The sequence below is a fragment of the Protopterus annectens genome, chromosome 5.part0, assembly GCF_019279795.1.
Source record: "Protopterus annectens isolate FY-2018-M chromosome 5.part0, PAN1.0, whole genome shotgun sequence".
Lineage (NCBI taxonomy): Eukaryota > Metazoa > Chordata > Ceratodontiformes > Protopteridae > Protopterus > Protopterus annectens.
This window is the reverse complement of record NC_056735.1, coordinates 761683770-761708685: the sequence shown is the minus strand read 5'-3', so window position 1 is coordinate 761708685 and position 24916 is coordinate 761683770. Positions and strand designations below refer to the sequence as shown.

The 24916-nt window shown below is 38.0% G+C and overlaps 1 protein-coding gene across 3 annotated transcripts in view; it reads right to left on the bottom strand.

The window, feature by feature from the left end:
* Positions 1–24916, bottom strand: part of ELMOD1 (ELMO domain containing 1) — a 736789-nt gene that overhangs the window by 378974 nt on the left and 332899 nt on the right. For all 3 annotated transcript variants that reach the window (XM_044072606.1, XM_044072608.1, XM_044072607.1), the window contains exon 8: positions 4652–4720. In XM_044072606.1, coding sequence (XP_043928541.1) covers positions 4652–4720 — 69 coding nt within the window. The remainder of the gene's footprint in view (positions 1–4651; positions 4721–24916) is intronic.

Here is a 24916-nt window from a genome sequence, read left to right as displayed (position 1 = left end):
AATAATATCCTTGCTCAAAAAATGCTCTTCCTACCTTGACTACAGCCCTGTCTCTAGTCTATTCCCAATCACCAAAATATTTTCTACACTCAACTAATAAATTGCCTCAATAAAAATAGAATCCTTACAGATTCCCAGAATGGCTTCATATGTCAACACCACACCTTAACTGCCAAAGTATACAATGCTATGGAAATCAATAATAACACTGGTACCATATTTATGGATATCACCAGGGCTTTGAAGGCTTAAATCATAACTTACACCTCATAAAGCTTGAAATACATGGACTGAGAGCTAACTGTAGCATGTGGTTTAGAATTATCTGTCATACAGAAGTTTCAACATAAACTCTGGCAGCACTACATGTGATGAATGCCACCTATCAGCAGGGGTCTCACAAGGTTCTTTATTGGACCCATTATTATTCTCCCTCTGTAAGTGATATCACAGACCTTATTCCTCCTTTAATATAACATTTTATGCTGTTGATATTATACTTCTCTTATGCCTCCACTACAGAGTAACAAGATAAACAAAAAAACTCTTCTTACTCTGTGATTATCTCATCTAAATTCGATGAGCTAAAACCTTAGTAAAATGACAAATGTATTATCTAGTTGTTGTTGTTGTTGTTGTTGTGTCTTTCGGCTTTTCCCGGTTAGGGGTCGCCACAGCAGAACTCCGGTCTGCTAATGATTGGTAGTTGATTTTTACGTGCCAAGTTACCAGCCCTGATGCACAACCTTCAACGAAGGTACGCCCATTCACGCATGTCTCCACGCAGAAGACGCTCTAGCTGAGAATCGAACTGGACAGCGTTTTACTGTGAGGCGACAACACTACCGCAGCACCACCGCGGGTACTCGATAAAAACTGATAAACTGCAAGACGTTATTAATCACAGCTCATGATAACAATATTATCAACTTAGATTTAAAATATAAATAGTTTAGACTCACCCTGGGTCAATCTTTCATGCTAACTTTATACACAGATATTAGCACTGCAAAAGAAAATGCAAACTAAGCACAACCACCTCCATCTCCAGCTACCTAATCCCCTAAACTAGAAAGTTCCTTGCTAAGAATGTCTTCGTTCTCTCACTTGAGTAGAAATAATAAATATAAAAAGTAATAAAAGTGATGTTAATAACTACTCACCTATTAGGATCACTTCCATTCTGGGAAATGCTTTGAAGGCTGCATTACTGAAATACTGGGGAACAATAACACAGATAGTGGCATTTCTGTCTTAGACCAACATAGTTTTGTAAAGACTACATCTATGATTATAAGTTAACTAAGTTTGTGATCAAATAACTAAGACCCTGGATCTCTTATGTGGACCAATTTTCTTAGACTTAGCCAAGGCCTTTGAATCCCTTCCTCACCATGTAATTTACCAAATGCCTTATCAACTCTAAGGTTAATATACTCCTGAAAAAATGGATTATGTAATGGTTAACTGATAGATTCCCAATGCATAACCACACAGGGCATAAACTTTGACTCTCTCCCTATCCATCTTGGAGTTCCACAAGGCTCCGTTCATGGAAACAACATTATTTAATACTGTATTTGACTCCATTCCTAGATCCCAGACATGTTGGATAAATAAGTATACAGATCATTAAAAAATTGAGCCTACTGCACAAAACAAATCTGATACTGAACATTTTAAATTGTTATATGGGAAAGATTGATGATTGGGCACACAACACAGGTATACATTTTAGTTATGTAATACAATGTAATGTATTTTGGAAAGGCTGCGGTTCATTCACTTCTCTACCTACTAGAACATTCACTAAAAGAAGTAACCCAGTATAAAGATGTGCTTGCTCACCTCTCCTTTGAAGCACATGCTCAAATGATAAGTAATAGTGCTATGCATCAAGTGGGATACACATTTGAAAGTCTTAGCCCAAGAAATGGAATTTGTTTTGCGTTACTATACAAGGCATGTATTAGGCCTGTCTTACAGTACAATAACATGAGTACAATAACATTTTTTGCATATACAATGCAGGTCAGTTGAATTATCTGAAGAGAGTACAAAGAAAATTCACCAAAATAATTTTACTTCACAAAGATTACAGTTACAATAATAAATGCAAAAACCTCAGTTTACTATTCATTATTGTTATTGTTACATCCATGCAAATTAATATTTACCTACAAAGTCTTTCACAACTCTAGTTTACAAGTTACCTTCATCACAAAGAATTAACAGCTATAGTTTAACATGCAGACATTAGGCTATGGAGTTTGATTTACGTACTATAAGAGCAAAATTATGTCACTCTGCTCAAAGATTGGTGATATTATGGAATATATTACCACTTCATTTTAGAGACAGTAATAACATCTGGATTCAGGTGCTTTTCACAAAGTGTTCAATCCTGAAATCTTCAAGTCAGAGTTACTGGATGGGCATATGGCCTTAATGCTGATACACAGTTTATAAACTTATGAACTTATAAATATGCTCTCCCATTAATCCCACTACTCTGCAGACATAACACCTGCTGTATCCAAGCTAATAAATACTACTAGGGTCTACAAGTTAATAAACACCTCTCCCAAGCCAGAAAATCATGTAAATTGCTTCAAAAAGCTAACTGACTTCTGGTCTCAGCCACTGCAGCTCTTCGTATCTCTAGCTTCACCTTCAGGCTTATGTATAAACACAATTGCCCCACATTAGCCAAGTTTGCCATAAATACTACCCCTGCTTTCTCAATTCCCAAAGTGATGAAACACTCTCTATCCACTGACCCATGTGCAACATGGCATTTGGAGGGAAAAAAATCACCAGCTTTGCTCCAGATAATTTTTCTAATGTCTGCAGGGAGGCTGCTTCAATTATCAAACACAAATTGTTCAGAAAAGAAAGTACTGAAACTTTTAAAATGCATGTGCAAGTACAACTGCCATCAAGACTTAGGTTACCCATCCTTCCAGTCTACTGAGTAGCTCAACATCACTTTAACTGTATTAGAAACCGAAAGGTTTGTACAATGCTGATGTAACACAGATTTACTGAAACTCTACTCTTTGCCACTGAGGTCTTAAATATGTTAATAGTCTTTATTTCATGAATGCCAGTGGACCAGCCTTTATTCCATGAATGCCAGTGGACCAGCAAATTATCAGCCATATTTTTTTATTGTAATTCATGAATCCTGCCCTCAAACTGGGCCATTGCTTTGTTGTTAGCATTTCAAGCTCTTGCACTATTTCCCTGCTATTACCACCTCAATGTATTTCCAATCTGATCCTAAGGCAGGTTATAACTAAATCTTGTATTTTGTTTTCTACTATACTACATGAAGTCTATGTATTAATGTTACTAACAAAATTACTTGTGCATGATTACTAAAACATTGTAACCACTACTCTGCACAACTGTGGCCAGCCGTTGCCAAAACGGGCACCAGGACCAGCCTGCTTATCTGCTAACCAAATGTATAAAAAAATAAAATAAAATTTGTGCTACATAAAAGCACAAACTTAGTGACAACTTTTTAATATACTTACCTCAATGTACTTGCCAAGTTTTTCCACAAAGGATAAGCTATCAGTTGCAGATGCTTACATCATCCTTTCTCACTCCAGAACTTGAATGTGTATGTCTGGCTTCATTTTTGAACATCCCTCTGCCTCACCCCCCTTTAACTCTTCAAACACCTTACTGAGTATCTTCACCTCTTTTTCTTTCAAAACAATACTTTCTCCTTTTGGCCTGAAACAACTCCTCCATAATATTGTTTTAAAACTTCAACACCATGGTTGTGTATACCTTACAAAGTTGGATTGTGCTGATTTCTTTGGGGTAACTAGAAATAGAAGACTGATTGAGATAGTAAAAATGTAAAGCATGCTAAGAAAATACAAAAAGGACAGAATGCCTTCTTAACAAAAACTAAAATGTGAATCTGAGGGAGGGAGTTTTAGCTATAACTTCAGGGATTTATATTGATTTGCATGCACACAGTAGCTGAAAAATACAGCCTATGGCAAAACAGCTATAGTTTTATTCAGGTAACTATTCCCTCCACTGACTATAATCTTCTCTGAGGTACCTTTACTGGGAGGTCTTAAAGGTTTCATCTTTGGTTATACTTTTTGGTCAGCATGCACACTGGGCCAGGTTCAATTAATCCAAGCAAACTACTCCATAGATTATATGCTGTCTATAAACCAAAGTTGTTGTGTTTTTCGGCTTTTCCCGGTTAGGGGTCACCACAGCAGAACTCCGGTCAGCTAATGATTGGCAGTAGATTTTTACGTGCTGGCTTGCCGGGCCTAATGCACAACCTTCAACAAAGGAACGCCCATTCACGCATGTCGCCACACAGAAGACGCCCTAACTGAGAATCGAACGGGCAACGTCTAACTGTGAGGCGACAACGCTACCGCAGCATCACCACTGCAAAGTACAACAGGGAAATCAAAAACTTATCCTCAAGCTTATTGTCATATTTTTATGTTTTTCAGAAACAGAAGTGAGAAAGCAAGAGTTACATAAGAAGTGACAGGAATTAAAAGTCAGCAAAGAAGGTGCAGTAGTTAATACACAAATCCATACTGTTTTAGTGTAAATTAAACTAAAATAAATATGAATAAAACTGTATAAAGCAAATTACCTGTACTTTGGCTGAAGAGAATCTAGGAGCATCTGCTGTGCGGTAACACTGTCATGTTCTGCAAAATAGCTGCGCAGAAAGGCAAAATATTAGGAAACACCTTTCAGCAATAAATTAATTAATTTGTTAACTCAGAATACATAAAATATAAAGGATAATAAAAACAAAACACATTGCAACAAATCTAAGCATCTGCTTTGATTCAGATAATTTTTCTACATACTTAAGTGAATGCTTGCAGTCTGTGAAGTTGCTTTTTAATATACTTTTTACTGTACAGACTATTTATTTAACATTGACAATTTTTTTAATCAACCCAAAACAATGCATTCATTGTTTAACATGTCTTCCCCAAAGCAGCAGTTTATCTCAATAGAACCTTAAAATGTCAGTGGTACATAAGCGTTCTGGAAGACTACCCAGCACTGCTACAATTCATAGCATGTGATGAAACATTCAAGTAAATAGACATTCTACAGATCAACATCAGACATGTCATGATACCGCCTGCCTGAATGGCTGCTGTAGGTTAACAACTTCTGATGTTTCATGCATTTGCCAAATACATTGTGCATGCTCTAACTTACAACAGTGATTAGGGTTGCCACCCCTCCGTTTTTTTTCTGGACTCTCCGGAAATCAAAAAGGAAACAGACTATCGGAGTTTGTAAATCGGCTGATTTACTATGCTTTTTTTACAAAAAAGCATAGTAAATCAGCCGAAAGCATGCAGCAGGAACGGAAAAAGAGGGCATTCCTTGCCGAGTGACATCATTGTGATGTCACAAAATGGGTGGGATATGGGTGGGAGAGGGGTGGGTGGGCAGGGTTACTGGTGATGCGAGGGGTGTCGCTTTACTCCTGTTTTAGTCACGATGAAAGGTGGCATCCCTAGCAGTGATTACCTAAGAAACAAAGACGTGAATAAATTTGACTTGATAAGCAGTGGCATCTGGTCATTTCAAATTAAAGGGGGGCTGCAGGGGACACCTGAATGGGGTGGGGCCAACTAGAAAGGGGTGGGGATACCTTCAATGGGCGGAGCTATGTTACAGCAAGATCAACACAGATCAGGCTTACCATTCTACGTAAAATAACTGCTCAATCACTGTTGCACATGCTGAATAGTCTACCAACAAATATTAGACTAAATCACATTTCAGAGTTAATGCAGTGTTTAGGTTATGCTACAACAGCACAAAACCTAAACATCTCTAAGCAGTAAAAAAGTGATTGGTCATGACTGCATGATACTATTATAAGTACACGTGACATAGTAAACATACATTGTATTTTATGAGGTAATCTGCATTTTGTACAATGACAAATGAAAAATAAGGAGATTTGGAAATCCCACTGTACTATCTTAATTTATTATTCACAATTCAAGGTGGCTCCACTGCCTAATGTGGCAGTGGTTCTGAGAGACACTGACTCAGGCTTGTATGACAGTTGACTTTACCAAAATACACATTAATCTTGCAAAGCCAGAATTGTAACAGTAAACAGCAGGGCCAGTCAACTAATTTCATGCACAAACAGCCCCCTCCCCATTACCGAACAAAAATATCTGCTTTGACCCTGCCAAGTTACAGTAGAAATAACAGTTAACAGCTGGGTTACATACTTGCATTGATTTCATTTAGTTAACAGAAACATTAGTCACAGCCTAGATATGACAGCTTGCCTTACACAAATACACATTTCATTTTATTTTACTTTTGTTTTCCAATGTTTGTCCAGTTGGCTTTAATCAAAAAACCCTTTTCATCATGTGTCCGAGGAGAAAAGCACTAGCAAATTACAAACATTTTTAACCAGACATTCAGTATATACACGAACAGATATGAAATAACATACATTAATAAAGACTCAGACATTTGATAATTAGACTACATTTATCTGAAAGCACAGACAATTATTACAGTCTTGCAAAGCCAGAATTACAATAATAGTAAACAGCAGGGCCAGTTGTTTCATTCACACATAGCACCAATCCCTACTGCCCACCCCACCCACAGTATCTAATTTGCTCTTATGAGGTTAAAAGACAAAAAAAAAGGATAAAAGATGACACAGTTATTAATATATGTATTTTTTCACATAAACAATAGTCAGACTTCAGAGCTTGTGTTCAATCTTATTTCACTCAAATGCACATTACTCTTGCAAAGCAAGTCAGAACTGCAACAGTAAGGCCAGTCATTTCATGCACACATACTAGGCATAGCCCCCAGCGTGATTGCCTACCAACAGTAGCTACTTTAGCCTACAAGATTTAAAATACTGAAAAGAGAAGGCAATGGCTATATTACTGTATTTCTTGTCATCACACAGTCAACAGCTTTACTGTATTTCTTGTCATCACATAGTCAACAGCTTGCAGGTGATCTTACTTCAGGTTACCCATACACACTTTAGTCACACAAGACCAGAGTTTAAACAACAAAACATCCACAAACCATCTAATCTATCTTGATTGACCTGCAAATAGATAGCAGGTTAAAAAAAACATTTCATCCACGAACAGCCCCCCAGAACACACTGCATACCTAGTATTTGTTTTACCCCTGCCAAGATATTTTATTAGAAAAAAAGACACCCATATTAAAGCAGACTCCGAAGTACACTGCTTCCTTAGTATCTGGTTAATCCTGCTAAGATATTACATTAAAAAAATATATCCAAAACAGCCTCCAAAACACATTGCCTCCCTACTATCTGGTTCACCCTGCCAGGATATTATATTAAAAAAAATCCATCAACAGGCCCCAAAACACACTGCCTCTTTAATATCTGGTTCACCTTGCCAGGATATTATATTTAAATAATCAACAGCCACCAAAACACACTGCCTGCCTCCTTAGTATCTGGTTAACACTGCCAGGATATTATATTAAGAAAGCATCCACCAACAGCTCCCCAGACACACTGCCAATCTACTAGTATCTGGTTGACCTTGCCTGAAAAAAATGCACAAAGTCAACAGTATCTGGTTTACCCTCCCAGGAAAAAAAAAGTACATTAATTTCAACTGACTGATAATAATTATCAACAATTCAGTCAGTTCACAATTCAGTGCATGCATTTTTTTCTTTTTCTTTTTGGTAGCCCTGGCTCCTCAAATTCAGTCACTCACCTTATCCAAAAAATAAATCTCTGTCTCGGTCCGATCTGATGACTCAACTCTAACTACACAGTGCACTTAAAGTGCAGGAAGGGAACTTCAATGGCTTCCCTTCTTCATACACTTATGTCAGCAGCTGCATCTTATACACAGATTACGTGACAGGTTGCTGACCCTAACAGTCCATTTTCCAGCAATATTCCTGTGGTTAAAACTGCAATCACTTCTGGGTTTCTTCTTTGATGTACACCTACGTTCTAATCCAGACTATTTTCAAAACAATCCAGCTCGGCCACAAGACAGACGTTTTCCTGCCTTTTTTTTTTTTTTTTTTAATCATAACTCAGGCACACGTGCACAGCTCTAAGTTTTTTTCTTTTTTTACTCTTTCACTTTTATATTGTCCAAAAGTGGGGGGAGGGCTACAACTCAGCACTCCAGTACCATGAGCCGCCCCTGTTGATAAGAAAATAATCATCTATGGGTTTAACATTTCAGCATCTGTTGCATACAATACAAAAATAATATTCATATAGGCTGCTGAAGGCAGCAATAATTAACACTTCCTGGCATAGCAAGATGTTTACAGGTGATATCTAAAAATTGCAATTAGCATCAACTAATATCCTGACATGCTTAATCTATTACTGACACTAGAACAGAAATTATCTGCTGCTTACTCTACTAACACTAGAACAGATATTATCTGCTGCTTACTCTACTAACACTAGAACAGACATTATCCAGGAGAACAAATTTATGTTAAAGCATTTTGGCTCTATTTGCATGAATGTATGACTTTGGTTATAAAGACGGATGCACAAGCATAGACTATCTCCAAGCCAGCAGCCTGAAGACTACTGAGAGAGGAGACTGGTCAGCTAGGGGGGGTATAGCTCAAATTAGCAAGAAAAACCCTTGGTACAAATGTAAGAGAGCAAAGGCTAGAGCAGAGCAGCAGAGACAACTGAAGATGGAAGTAAGAGACAAGGGGATGGAAGGTGGAACAAAATACTGCAACAGTGATCAGTTGGACATCTACTGTTGTGTTAAGTTCTTCACAACTGTACTATGTCCTGACTGAAATCACTGTTGCAGTATTCCTGACATATGGGTGATTCTCAGAGCTGATAGATAAAGAAAAGGTGGTTGACTATTGAGAAGAAAAATTGCCCAGCATTCTGGACAGGACTGACCTAGCAAAGGTTGTCCTGGACTTACAGAAAGCATAAATTTTGTAGTGTTTGGTAAAGGTCTGAACAGAGGATAAAGTGGCTGTGGTCAAAATAGACCTGGAGTCAGTTCCTTTGTGAAAAGTACTTGAGAAAGCAACTGCCCTAGTAGAATGTGCTTTAGGCAGGAAGATAGTCTTACCATGGAGTGAGTAGCAGAAAGAAATAGCCTTTGAAATACAAGCTGCAATACTTTGTTTTGAGACTGGTTGTCCCAGCTTAGTGGTCATAAAGGATACAAACAGCTGGTCAGTCTTTCTGAAGGATTTAGTTATGTCTAAAGCATATAAGATCATTTCTCTCATTTTAGGGATTGGAAAAGAAGGTGGGAAGATGAATGGTCTGATTGAAAGGCAGGTTGTTCGCTACTTTAGGCATGAAGGATGGGATAGTCCTGAGAGTCACCCTGACTCTGTGAAAATGAGAAAAGGGGGAATGGTCATGAGAGCAAAACCCTACTGGTAGAGGTAATGGCCAAGAACAGGATGGTTTTCCAAGTCCAGAATCTCGAAGAAGTGGAAGAAGTTGGTTCAAAGGGAGGCACAGTAAGCTTTTCTAGCACAAAATTAAGATCCTAAGGAGGAGAGACTGGTTTCCTTGTGGGGTTAAGGTACAGCACTCCTCTGAGGGAAAGCTTGACCTCCAGCCTATTCATAGATGGAGGGCTAAGACGGAGGCAGGCATTGATAACAGACAATGATGAATAGGTTAAGCCTGATTGAAGAAGCTCATGGCGGTATTGCAGAACTGCAGGGACCTGTGCTAAGAGTGGATTCTGACTATGTTTGCAGCAACAGAAGGAAAACCTTTTCCACTTAGCCATGTTAGGCTTTCTTGCAGTAGGTCTCCCAGCTCTTGTAGGACTTGTACCACATCTTCAGAGAAAGGATGTCTTTGAGGGATTAAAATCCTATGATCCATAGGTTTAGGCTCAGGAATAGAATATTCGGGTGGAGCAGCAATCTTTCATGCTGAGTAATCAGGTCTGGCTGCAGAGGAATCCTCCTATAATTTCCTTTTGTTAGATGAAATGGCAGGGAGAACCAATCTTGCCTAAGCCAGACTGAAGCCAGTAAGAGGAGTATGGGTGTTTCCTTTTGAACTTTGTGAGGACATTTGGAAGGATAGGCAGAGCAGGGAAGGCATAGAGGAGCTTCCCTGTCCAATGAAAAGAGAAGGCACCTGTCCTTCAGGCTAAGTGACAAGGGTCTCTGGTACAGAACTGAGGGAGTTGATGGTTACTTGGTGAAGCAAATAGGTCTATTTGAAGAGTGCCACAATGAAGTGAGATGTTGTGAAAGGCCTCTCTGTTCAAGGTCCACTCATGGGGCATCCTCCATGAAATGATCTAAGCAGTCTGCTAGCACATTGTCCTGACGGGGATGTAGATGGCTGTTAGTTTGATGTTCATTTGTGCTGCTATATTCTGAGCTTCCTGTGCTAACCTGCAAAGTCGGTAAGACCTTGTGCCTTCCTGTTTGTTTATGTACCACATGACTGTGATGTTGTCTGTATATCCTTGAAGTGATACTGGTCTTCAAAGGTGGGCAAAAACCTGAAGACCTTGCAGAATAACCCTCATTTCTTTTAGCTTGAAATGTTCTTTCAGGGGATAGGGTTGCCAGTTCCCCTCTATGACATTGTTCAAGAGGAACCTGGACGAGTGGATGCAGCTTTGTAAATTTTTAGCGGGGATTGCACCAACAACCCTCCTGGACATGTGCAGTCATTACTAAATGCAATCCTGGGTATTGACTAGCATATCTACAGTATTACATTGGAATGAAAAGGCTAGGCTTGAAATGACCTCCGAATCGATAGCCTAGTAAACTCCTATGATCCTTGGTGTGATCCTGTCCATGCCCCCAACACCTCATCTGAGATGTTCATGTGAACCTGTTGAAGAGAAGGAAAAGGTGTTAAAGGTAATCTTGGATTGAGGATGACCTGTCCCGTCTACCATATAACCTCCTTCTTGAGACAAGGGAGGAGGAGAATCAGGGTGTCCAATGGGTGACAGTGCTGGGACCACACAGACTTCAGGTACCAATGAATTTTCCTCATGTGGAGTCTGGCCAGGGGGAGCCTATGGATGGTAGCTAGCATGAATCCAAATGTCCTTAGCATCTCCCTTGCAGAGCAATTGGTTGCAGAGAAGAGGTCCTAGAAGAAATAGGGCAAGCTAATAACCTTCTCCTGAGACAGGAAGGCATGCATTTTCTTTGAGTCCAGCCTGCATCCCAGAAATACAGGGTCCTGTGCAAGAACCATATGTGATTTTTTTTGGGTATATATTGAAGCCTGGACCTGTCAGAAAATGGAGAGTGAATTGAGGATGCTGAAGAAAAATCTCAGGGGGACAGCCTGTGTCAAAAGGTCACCCAGGTATGGGAAAATCTGAATTCCCTGAGTGTGTCAGAAAGCTACTATAAGCACTAAAATCTTTGTGAAGACTCCTGGGACTGTGGAAAGACCAAAAGGCAGGGCAGTAAACTGAAAGTGCAAGGAGCCAGAGAAAAATCTGAGAAACCTCCTGCAAGAGGAGTGAATGGGAATGTGTTGGTAGGCATCGCTGAGATCTAATGACACTAAGAATGCCTGTGAGAGAATGAAAGGTAGAAATGTCTGAAGAGACAGCATTTTGAAAGATGGTACCTTCGGGTAAGTGTTCAGGATGTACAGGTCTGGGGTGGGTATCCAATGCCCTTTTTTTCGTGGGACTAGAAAAATCCCAGAATAAAACCCATTTCCCATGAAGTCTTTTGGTACTTGTCTGGTGGTACTGAATCAGGAGATCTTGAGTAATGGAATTCAGCATGGATACTTGGTTTTGAGGAGGCAGTGGCATGCCTCTCAGAAGGGAGATGTTTTCCCAAGACATGGCACAACTGTCCCTGATGATGGAGAGGACCCACTTTTCTGTGGTAACAGCTTCCCACCTAGCTAGGGAGAATGACAACCTTTAAGAAAGGGGTGAAGTGGGGCAGGGGAGAGAGGGAGGAATGCAGCAGGGTTAGTCACAGGTTTTTGCCTCCAAAAGGTGGCTTCCGCGTTGGAGATTCCCTTTGGGATTCTTCAGAGTATCTTTTTCTGGGTATCTTCCTTTGTTTCTGGACTGTCCTCAGGTACCTTCCAATGAAAGAGATTGATTCAGCAGGGTGGTTTCTATGGAATCTAAGAACAGAGAAGAATAGGATCTGTCTACAGTCTTTCATGGTCTAATCTTGGTCTTAAGAGATTTTTGAACAGACTGGCTGCCTGAAGGCTAAACATTAAGCCTTTGTCCAAGGGTAAATCTAGAATCTTTGATTTGAAATCCTCAGGTATGGGCTGACTGTGAACCCATGCATATCTGCAGATAAGAGACAGAGTGGCAGCTTCCCTAGAAGAAGCATCCCCAGCATCACTACTGCACTTAATGCCATGTCTGGCAATCTGAGTGGCCTGCAAAAGTAAGCTCTGCATTGGCTGCTTAAAGTCTGCTGGGAAAGGATCCAAGATAACTTTGTTTAAAGCGTTAAGAACAGAAATGAAATACTTTGTCATTTGAGTCTGGTAATTAATTGCACTAAAGGCAGGGGATGCAGACATGTGAATCTTCTTCCCCATCTATCTATAGCCCTACTATTCTCATCAGTAGGCACGGCATTAGCACTGGCAGAAGCTTGGAGGACTTCTCTGAAGAGATAGATACTGCAGAAGTGTCTGCCACAAATATTTAAGGTCATCAGGGACCTTGTAAAACCTGTCTGGTCTCTTAGGAGCCGGTGGTTTACAATCAGGTGCAGAAGAGGTGGACTGAAAGGCATCTTAGAATGTCAAGAGTATATGTACAACTGGAGAAGAGGCAGGGGTGCCCATCTCCAAGAGGATGTAATACCTCTTCTGAATATCAGAGATCTGTATGGAGTGCCACTCATAGTTTCATTGTGCTCTGTATAGTCTCCCCAAAATAAGCCTCCTCTATAGGAGAAATCAGGTAGAGAGAGTCCCATTTATCAGAAGAGATTTGTCCTGGAGAATGCAGCTGAGAACAACAGTCCACAGAATGGTCAGAGTCATAGTCCTGTTCTTCATCAGAAGAAGAGGAAACCAGGGTAGACTTTTGAGGAAGAAACAACGAATGGAGCCACCAAAACACAGTTTATTAAAACTCTGACGTCTCGGCCACAGCCTTCAAGGAGTATGAACCATAAAAAAACACGTAGGCATATATACTAATACAAACAAGCAATTCACACAATTATGCCCTTAATTATTCCTAATTAATTGCATTCAATTTAATAGCATTCTCCAGTTAAAATCCTCATTCAAACCAACTGGATATAATGTTTTAAATTTTAAAATGTATATTGCTTCTTTATGTAACAACAATTTTTTAATATCCACATTATTATATTTACAATCATGTATTTGTTCTAAAACAGTTGCTTGTAGCCCACGACTGTCACTATTATGAACATTTAAAAAATGCATGGCCACAGGACTTTCTTCTCTTTTATTGTTAATATCCCTAATATGTTCCAAGAGCCTCACTTTAAAGGCTCTCTTGGTTTCACCTATATAAAATTTTTTACAAGGACATCTAAGTGAATATATTACTCTCTCAGAATTACAATAAAAAACGTTATTATTTTTAAATGGAATATTATTGATATATTCAAAACAAGGAACAATATAATTACATGCCTTGCATTTGCCACACTGCATAGTTTCCTTTATTTTCAACACTATACAAAGTAGTGTCCAATGGCAACTCAAATCTACTTTTGACCAAAAAATCCTTTATATTTTTACCCCTACGGTAGGAAAATTGTATTTTCAAATTTAACCAAGATTTTACACTACCTAAAGAGCATAAATATTTCCAGAACTGTAAAATAATTTTTATAAATTCTGTAGTAAAACAACCATAGGTAGTTACAAAATATATAACTTCATTTTTATCTTCTTGTAGGGTTTTATTATTTTTAAATATATTATTATTAATTCTAGAAGAAGAACAGGAAATAACTTTTTTATTATTATATCCAAAAAACCTGTTATAACTTTCTTCTATTACATCTTTACTATAACCTCTATGAAAGAAAGACTGTAGCAAAGAATATAATTCTTTGCTAAATATTTCACTATTATTACACAAGCAAGAAATTATTAACATTTCACCATAAGGTAGGGATTGAATAGTATGGGGAGGGTGACCACTAGTACCATGAACATATTGAGTGCCCCCAGCAAACTTTTTATTGACCAAAGTCACTAGGTTGATACCATTTGAGATATCAAGTGCTATATCTAAAAAGGGCATATAAGTACCAATTTTAAGCCCATCAAATTCTAAAGAAAATCTATTCACATTTAAATCTAAAATAAACTGACATATCTGGTGCTGACCCACTTCTACTAAAAAAATCAAATCATCCACGTATCTAAAATATTTAATAACATGTTTATGAAAAAACCTATGTCTATATATGATTTCTAATTCAAATAGACCCATAGCAAGATTTGCATACATGGGGGCAAAAGCAGCCCCCATGGCTGTACCTTGTTTTTGATGATATATACTATTATTAAATGCAAAAAAATTATTAGTTAATGAAAAGTAAATCAACTCAATTATATATTCCGTTGACGGAGAATCCCCTAGAAAAAAATCTGATGGCTTCTATACCAAAATTATGGCTGATGTTAGTATATAGGCTTTTAACATCTATTGTTACCCAATACATATTCTTATTCCAAGTAATAGCCTTAATCTTATTTAAAAATTCAAATACATCAGAAAAATAGGAAGGTAATTTTTTTAACGTAGGTCACAAGAAAATGATGTAAAAAAATACCCAAATTATGTAAAAAATAATTACACCCAGAAACAATGGGTCTTCCTGGTGGCTTATGCAAATTTTTATGTATTTTAGGCAAACAATAGAAGTAGGCCATTGAGCAATTGTCAATTTGAAATTTATTCTTAACATCTGCAGTGTTGAAATTACCTAGCCTAAGGCCTTTATCTATAAGTTCTTTATATGCTGATATAGAGGCATTATAACATTCAACATCAACTTTTTCATAAATATTCATGTCATTAAGATGTTCCATACACATGTTTAAATAATCCATAGAATCCATCACTACTAGTTTATTACCTTTATCTGCTGGTTTAAAAGTAATTTCTCTCTTATTACTTAATGCTAATAAAATCTGCCATTCTTTAAATTGCATGTTGTAACCAATATTCCTTTTATCACACATAAAAGTATCAAATGCAACTTCTATGGAATGGTTCACCATATTAATAAAATTAGAGATGTCATTATTTAATACATTTGGAGTAAATGTACTAGTAGAAGGAACATCGCTGGTATCGAATTTAAAATAAGCATTCCCAACATCTTCTGATAAGCAAAAATGAAAGCTGTCAGAAGAGACACTACTATTATCATCTAATAAATCTTGTTCTACATGGTTATTTATTTGACTAAAGAAATACTTTAAATATAATTTCCTACCAAACAGAAAAACATCTTTTTGCATGTCGTATAATCTAGACACCACTGTAGGAATGTATTTAAGTCCCAGATTCAGAACAGAAAGTTCCGAATCATTGAACATGTATCTTGATAAGTTAATGACATATTCATGTTGTTGATTTTCAAAAAAGTCACCATTTACCTCGCTTGTAACCCTCTTGTCCCTGTTGTTCATGTGGTGAATTGTTGTGGTATTCACGCTGGCGTTTCTGTCCCTGAGCCCCCTTGTAGACGGAAGATGTATCCCGACGAAAAGTTTGGCAAAGATTTTCCGGTTGTTGTGCTGCTGGAAGTGTGGGATACTCAAACTCGCCATATTCGTCTTCTAGTGAGGTATAACCACCTTCAGAAGCTGATGCTAGTTTTGATGATGAAAAGTATTGGCTTCCTGTTGAAACCTAACGTGTTTCCGTGGTCGACTGCGATTGGTTTTAGAAAGAAAAGCCTTATGGGATTCGTAGTCTCGTAGATCTCTTAATAATTTTCCTTTTTTCCTTTCAACTAAAGCCAGTTCGTATTCTTTCAGTTTGTCTTTGTATTTTTAAGAAATTCATCCATAATGGAAGATGAAACATTAGTGGATAGATCACAACAAAGTTTTTTAATTTCAGTGCACAGTTCTTTTTGTTTCAGTTGATCCCTCTCAACCAAAATGTGCAACCATTCAGTTACACATGCATGGGCTGCAGCCACCCAGCGTTTGTGGAACACAATGTCAGACTCTAAGGACAAATCAAAGGGAGTAGTGGGATCTTTATACACTCTCAATCCCCTTGGTGTAATTTCAGTGTCCAGATATTTTTGTAAACCACATATATTAAAAAAAGTAGCTGTTTCTTTCCACATTTTCTTTTCCAGTTCTGCAAACAATGATTTACTTTCAGCATTGACTGAAACAGGTATTTTTCTGCCTACATTAGAAAATGGATTGGGAAAACGTTTACGCCTATCATCTTCCCACTTCTCCCAGGCAGATATATTCTTATCAGAACCATTCCTGTATAAAGGTTGACGCTCACCACGTTCTGAAGAGTTGTTCAAAAAATTATCCAAAGATAATTGACTACCATCCATGGTGTCACGAAAAACTCTAGGAAGATGCAGATGTGGATCAGTCGACATAAATAAACAACCAAAAAGCAATGCAGGAGAAACAACGAATGGATCCACTAAAACACAGTTTATTAAAACTCTGACGTCTCGGCCACAGCCTTCAAGGAGTATGAACCATAAAAAAACACATAGGCATATATACTAATACAAACAAGCAATTCACACAATTATGCCCTTAATTATTCCTAATTAATTGCATTCAATTTAATAGCATTCTCCAGTTAAAATCCTCATTCAAACCAACTGGATATAATGTTTTAAATTTTAAAATGTATATTGCTTCTTTATGTAACAACAATTTTTTAATATCCACATTATTATATTTACAATCATGTATTTGTTCTAAAACAGTTGCTTGTAGCCCATGACTGTCACTATTATGAAAATTTAAAAAATGCATGGCCACAGGACTTTCTTCTCTTTTATTGTTAATATCCTTAATATGTTCCAAGAGCCTCACTTTAAAGGCTCTCTTGGTTTCACCTATATAAAATTTTTTACAAGGACATCTAAGTGAATATATTACTCTCTCAGAATTACAATAAAAAACATTATTATTTTTAAATGGAATATTATTGATATATTCAAAACAAGGAACAATATAATTACATTCCTTGCATTTGCCACACTGCATAGTTCCTTTATTTTCAACACTATACAAAGTAGTGTCCAATGGCAACTCAAATCTACTTTTGACCAAAAAATCCTTTATATTTTTACCCCTACGGTAGGAAAATTGTATTTTCAAATTTAACCAAGATTTTACACTACCTAAAGAGCATAAATATTTCCAGAACTGTAAAATTATTTTTATAAATTCTGTAGTAAAACAACCATAGGTAGTTACAAAATATATAACTTCATTTTTATCTTCTTGTAGGGTTTTATTATTTTTAAATATATTATTATTAATTCTAGAAGAAGAACAGGAAATAACTTTTTTATTATTATATCCAAAAAACCTGTTATAACTTTCTTCTATTACATCTTTACTATAACCTCTATGAAAGAAAGACTGTAGCAAAGAATATAATTCTTTGCTAAATATTTCACTATTATTACACAAATTATTACACAGGCTTTTGAGGACTAGCCTGTGATTGTACAGACCTGAAGGAGGGAGGCTTCAAAGACATAATAGCTTTGAACGACCTTTGTGAAAAGTTCATCCACTCCTTCTCTCTAGCTACTGAGGGGAGGGCCACATGCTTAGTATTCTGCTTTTTCTTTTTAGGCATAATGTTTGCCTGGATGAGATGCAGAGGTTCAGAACCATGACTGACCTCTATTACAGAGATTGGGATTTCCTCTTTAACTTGAATTTAATGGACATCATGCAGTCCTTCTGAAATGATGAGACTCAGTTCCTCTGACATAATTTGCAGTCTGCAGGCCTCAGGAGTGATGCTGGCCTCTGACAGAGTCTCAGTAGTTGGCAACTGAGAAGTAACCAGACATACCACAGGTTGTGACACCTCATGGGTGTGTCAGAGTCAGAGTCAGAAACATTGGACTGTGGAGCTGTTTGAGATCAGTTTTTTCCTCAGCAGTAGAGGGATGCCCGATGCATGTCTTTGTAACACTGAAGGAAACAGGAGCACCCAGAGGAAACCCATACAGATGCAGGGAGGACATGCACATGCACATGCAGACTCCACACAGAAGGCACCCCAGCCAAGAATCAAACTGAAGAACCTTTTGCTGTGAGGCGACAATGCAACTGCTGCACCACTGTGCTGTCCAATGTGTACAAATATGCAAATATGTGGGGGGACTGTTATACCTCCACACTTCCTAGACTAACAAGTAACATGGGAGGAGACTCTAGTCACCAGGGATAAGTGTTTACATCATGGCTAACAGGCACTTACAAAATAATATGCAAACTTTTTGCAGCAAGAAAGACATGGACCGTGAGAACAACAGACACCAGGGATCACTCTTTATATCATTCCTTAAAGGTACTTAAAAAATTCAAAACATGTATCGTCAACACTCCCTCAAAGTGTGTTTGTCCTCTGTGCCATCCCCCGACATCAGAGACAAGGGGAAAATATTACTGAAGTCTAAAAATTAATAAATAAATGGAAGGGTAGGTTCAAATCCTCACCCCTGATACAGATATACAGACAGCCCTTAACTCACTAAGCTAACAGATCAGTTAGTATAGCAGCTTTTTTTTTTTTTTTTTTTTTTTTTACTTAACATGAAGTATGAAACACTAAATTCTGGCATTATTCAATTACTTCACAAACACTCAAAATGATAATACCAAAAAAAAAAAAAACTCTCCACAGAGTCAGCAGTTCACGAGCTTTACTGGATACATCCACTACATACAATCTGGTACCTCGGCCTTTCACCTTCAGAGAATACAAAACTACTCAACAGCTCATTATTTAGAACAGGTGATCCCCTTCACAAGTATATGCAATTAACCCCCTTAAAGTGCTCAATGACCTTACAAACTTGTAAACTTGTATCATAAAAAAACTAACTATATTAATACACACTTTACTTTGTACAAAATCATTACTTAATCAAAATTATTATCACTGACTCTGATGAGTTTTTTGGATTATTCCGTTATTACAAGTCCATGATATAAAAGGGACAGGACATCTATAAGAAGCAACAGCAGGAGCACCCTTTAAAATCAGGAAACAACAGGTGAGAAGCATTGTGGTGTGTCCACTTTGGGGGATGCTTCAGAACAAAATCAGGAAACAACAGGTGAGAAGCATTGTGGTGTGTCCACTTTGGGGAATGCTTCAGAACAAAATTAGGAAACAACAGGTGAGAAGCATTGTGGTGTGTCCACTTTGGGGAATGCTTCAGAACAAAAAAGGGGAGAAACACCAGACAACATCAGGGAGAATTTCATAAGCATTACTTGGACTCATTTAAAAAATTAAGGTTTAGCATCATGATTCACTTTTCCAATACTAATGAAACTCTAATGTCTGGCATTAATGACTGACTGCAAGGATACATGATAAAAAAAAAGTGTGAAGAGACACTGGGGAATTTCTGTCAACTCAAGGATAGGTAGGAGGGGTGTGTGAGTGTGTGAGCATCTGTGCATGTGTGCGTGTGCATGTGTGCGTGTGTGTGTGTGTGTGTGTGTGTGTGTGTGTGTGTGTGTGTGTGTGTGTGTGTGTGTGTGTGTGTGTGTGAATGTCTGCATGTGTCTATAAGTGCCTGTGCCGATTTAAGCTTATGGTATGTAAGGGTGATTGACATATATGAAAATTAACCAGTAATAAGGTCTTTCCTCATTAGAGCTAAATTGTCTCAGAATCTGAATTTCCAACAATGTGGAAACAGTCTCTTTTGGCTGCAGCTATTACCACGAGAGGCATTTCTTTTTCTTTCTGAAACGATGGTATAGTGCTAATCTCTGTGTTAAAATCGATCCACAATAGCTGTACCCCAACAGTTCATGAATTTCATGAGGAATAATTTCCTCCTATTCCTCCATTGTATTTCAGTTTCTGATCTTATCACAAATGTCACAACTGTAACAACTATGTGCAGAATTTTAATTTGTTCATTCATTTTAGGCTAAAATAGTAATAAAGATTTTCGTGGTGTGGATCCCTGCCGTTGCAGTGTTCATTTTTGGTTTTATTTAGTGGACTTGACACTGCTGGCTCTTTTGTAAGTTTTTGGTAAAATAGTATGTTATTTGCTTTTTCTTTGCAGTTCATAATGCCCTAATCTGGTTCAAGGACTTTTAGCACGCCTTCTCACAGATGGGTGGGAATGATAATGTTATTGGGCATCATTTCTCTTTCTTTCTGGACTGTTATTTTCAGTTGGTTTAATTTGTCTACAGACACTGGTAGTTGTGGAATGCACAGACCATTCAGCATTTGTTCAAATAAATATTCCTTCTGTTCAGTCAGAAATGCTGTACTTATTTATTTCTTATGAAACTCATTTGTTCCAGGAATACACTGCATTTTCAAATCATACTTCTACAAGTTTAGAAGCTTTCTCTGCACTTTAAGTGACGCTTGAACAGAGGTGGTATGAAGGTATTCTGTAAAAAGTTTCTGATCTGATTCTACTATCATAATTTTACCATTTTACCGCTCATATATATATATATATATATATATATATATATATATACATACATGCATATACATATACACACAGACACACACACACACACACACACACACACACACACACACACACACACACACACACACACATATATATATAGTTATGACACTTTTGACAGCATATGCGCTTGCCGGCATTTTGTTCAGTCTGTGTGTAACCATTCTGAGCATTTTTTAAGAAATCTTTTTTTCAAACACCTTTATTGAATTATCACTTGTGACCTAGGCAAATTTACATACATATATATAAAAGTAATCAAGCTATATTAACATAAACATTATACTTCACATATATTGCAATATATCATATAACCTAACCAATATTACATAAATTATTCAATTCTTGTTTTTTTTAAACACAAAACATCTTCTTTAAACCATCACTTACTGCATAGGCAATCATACATTTATATAAATGAAAATAAACCACACCAACCCAATTCTAGTTGCAAGTATTTTACATCACAAACCATACTGACACATGCCCAGTTGCAAACATTATTCATTACTTATAATCTACCCAATATTTCTCACTCAAACATTACATAGCTCGCTTAAGTCCTGCTGCCTTTTAGGCCTCATTCCTCCCTTGTATGTATTTTCCCACAATTCCCATTTTTCCTATGTAGTTTGCTCCTACCCTTCCTCTAAAGATCTCAATTCCAGTTGTTTTATCTCTGTTACTATATTCTCTACTTCCAGTTGTTGTTGTTGTCTTTTGGCTTTTCCCGGTTAGGGGTCGCCACAGCGGAACTCCAGTCTGCTAATGATTGGCAGTAGATTTTGACGAACACCGAGGTGCCAGCTTGACGTTCAACCTTCAACAAAGGCACGTCCATTTACGCATGTCTTTCGAAAGCCCACCCAACTGCGGGGAGGACATGCAGACTCCACACAGAAGGCACTTCCCGCACTCCAGCCGAGAATCGAATGGGAGAACCTCTTGCTGTAAGGCAACAATGCTACCACTGCACCACCGCGGATAGTTGGTTTATATTTTTGATTTCCATTTTCTAGCAATTGCTTTTTTGGCTGCCACCATTATTAGACACAGCAAGGCCTTACCATGTCTAGGCAATTCCGATTCTGTATTATAGTTCAGAAAAATCATCTCCCTTGTCAGACCAATCTCCTCACCCAGTATCTCTGACAGTACATCCCGCAGGGAATCCCCAACGTCCGCCAACTTTCAGTGCCTTTTCTCATGTATGAAACTATACCTATAGCATGAAGGTTGCTCCCTAAATGTGAGTTGTGAGTCTGTACATTATTTTGGATTAACTTGTGGCTTCGTTTTTTTAATTCTGTTATGTTTGTTAGAATAAAACTACTCTAATCGCAAAGTCAGTGTCTGCTTTTATTTTACATATTTCAAGTTCTTCACTCAGCCCCTTGATTTATAAATTTGTCACTTCACTTTCCAGTGCAACACCCACGGCTCTTTATATTGTTAAATCGGTCTCTCTTAGTAATCTGCTCACTGGGAAAAAAAATCTTGCTCATAATTTTGTCCCACTGTGTGCATAGCATCCACAAAACACACTTGCAAATTACCATATTCACAAACGATATACCACATGTGTAGAGGCTGGTGCCAAAGGAGTAGGGTATAGGACTCCAGCTGCATATAAACAAAGGGTATGCTATCTGTGAGAGCAGTGATCACTCTCTCCTACTGATATGTTGTTCAGTACACAGTACTAGGCAGCATAGCAGCTCTACTTAAAAAAATTTTATCTCTGCTGTACTGTAAGCCTAGCATCAACAGAGTATCTTGTGGTACAGACAAACCTGACGCCACAATCATACTTGTCCTACCCCTTCCAGCACACTGATGCTTCCAGGTTCCTGCCAACAGAAGCTCACACAGCACCAGATGCCCTCTTTACCATAAGATGTGTAAAACAGTCTTAGACATGACAGTGGAGTATAGCACAACAAGGAGAAGCAGCTTAGTTAGAAATAATATGCCTTACCTTACTGAGCTGCCTTTCACTCCTGCTGACATGCTACTCGGCATACACCCCCATTAGCAGCACGGTAGCATATACCATGCAGCTGCATACGCATACAGTATTATAAATGCCTAATGTGCAGTCCATGAAAAGAAGTTCATGTGTATAACGGCTGTATGATGTCATGGAGTGTGAGGGTTCATGTCTATATTTGCTGTATGATGTCATGGAGTGTGAGGATTCATGTCTATATCTGCTGTATGCTGTCATGGAGTGTGAGGATTCATGTCTCTGACTATTGTATGATGTCATGGGGTGTCAGGATTCATGTGTATAACTGCTGTACGATGTCATGGAGTATGAGGATTCATGTGTAAAACTGCTGTATGATGTCACAGAGTGTGAGGATTCATGTGTAAAACTGCTGTATGATGTCACAGAGTGTGAGGATTCATGTCCATAACTACTTTATGACATCATGAAGTGTGAGTATTCATGTCTGTAACTGCTGTATGATGTCACAGAGTGTAAGGATTCATGTCTATAACTGCTATATGATGTCATGGAGTGTGAGGATTCATGTCTACAAATCATGATACTTCACAGTTTCATATGAAATCTAGCACATAAAATGAATGTGTGTGTGTCTGTCCACTATGTTTATGAATACCAGGACCGCTCTCATGCTGTCTTCTTAAGCTTAATCACATAAGCATTATCAGTTTTGTGAGATACTTCATTTCTAATGAGAAACAAGTCCTAATATAAGGAAGATTTTTCTTTAGCTCATGGAATACGTGGACATTTTTATTACGTCTAAATTGTCAGTTGTCTTCTCTTCCAAGATTAAAAGTGATAAATTACTTTAAAGCTCTGTTGCCTGCAATATGTGGGAAAGTTGAATACTGTTTTTTTTCAGGATTGTCTGCAGTTCCACTTGCAGTGAAATACCACACAATCAGTAACTAATTTTAATTCTGAAACTCTTTTGTACAAATCTCAGAAAAGTGAAATTGAGCAAAACTGTGGACCTACATATACCAAGTCCAAGATAACAGTGGCTCAGAGTATCAGAGAGAAGATGGTGATGATTTCTTCTTTAATGAACCGTACACCATGAGGCAGATGGCAGACAACATTAAAAACATTTAAAATGCACGTTTTCTCCTATATATGGCACTGAGAAGAAAATGCAGAGATCCTCATAAAGATTAACTAAAATAGATGCTGAATATTCATTTCTGCCAATTCAGATAACAATCCTGCCCAGTGTTGATGTAAGTAACAGACTGTGTATGGTGTCTCCATTCACTAGAACAGTGTCGGAGATCTGATAATATGATGTGGCCGAACTCATGGAAATGGCGGTCTCCATACTATATGGGGTAAATGAATTCAACAACTAGTAGCATCTAGGCAACAAAGTGCATTCTACATAGTACAGCTAAAAGAATTGGTGTGTGCATGACAGCGATCACTGAGGAAAGTGAGACAAGTGATCGAGTAAGGTCGGACAGTGAACACTGAGGAAGGTGAGAAATAGGAAGGCAGGACAGGGGATCACTGAGGAATGCAGGACAATAATCACCAAGGAAGGTCAGACAGCGATCACTGAGGAAGATCAGACAGCGATGGCCAAGGAAGGTCAGACAGCGATCAATGAGGAAGGTCAGATGGTGATCAATGAATTAGTCAGAGGGGGCAGACAGGACAGAAATGCTGCATTATGCAGTCATATTGCAGACAGTAACGAAGGATGTAGTAAAAGATGCTGAAACTGGGGAGGAGCCTGAAGTGAGTATCATAAACATTAGAACAATCTGTGTCACTATCAGGACATAACCAGAGGGAGGTTAGTCAAATCAACAGATCTCTTAGTGATGGAAATATAGAGCCAGAAGAAAGGTGCCTGCTGCATAAGGAGCAGTCACAGTGAGGCAGATAGATAAACATTAACAATCACATGCAGGACCCTACATGTAACTATTAGATGATACTTTGGTTAGCACTCTTACTAAGCCAACAATGACTGAAAAGGTTAGAAACCTATCAGAACTCTTGCAATATTATGACTATGACTATGACAACACTATAAGTAGGGAAATGAGAATACCGACTCAGTTTGTAATATACCTATAAACTGATTTGTATGTAGCTCCCACTGTATTTCAT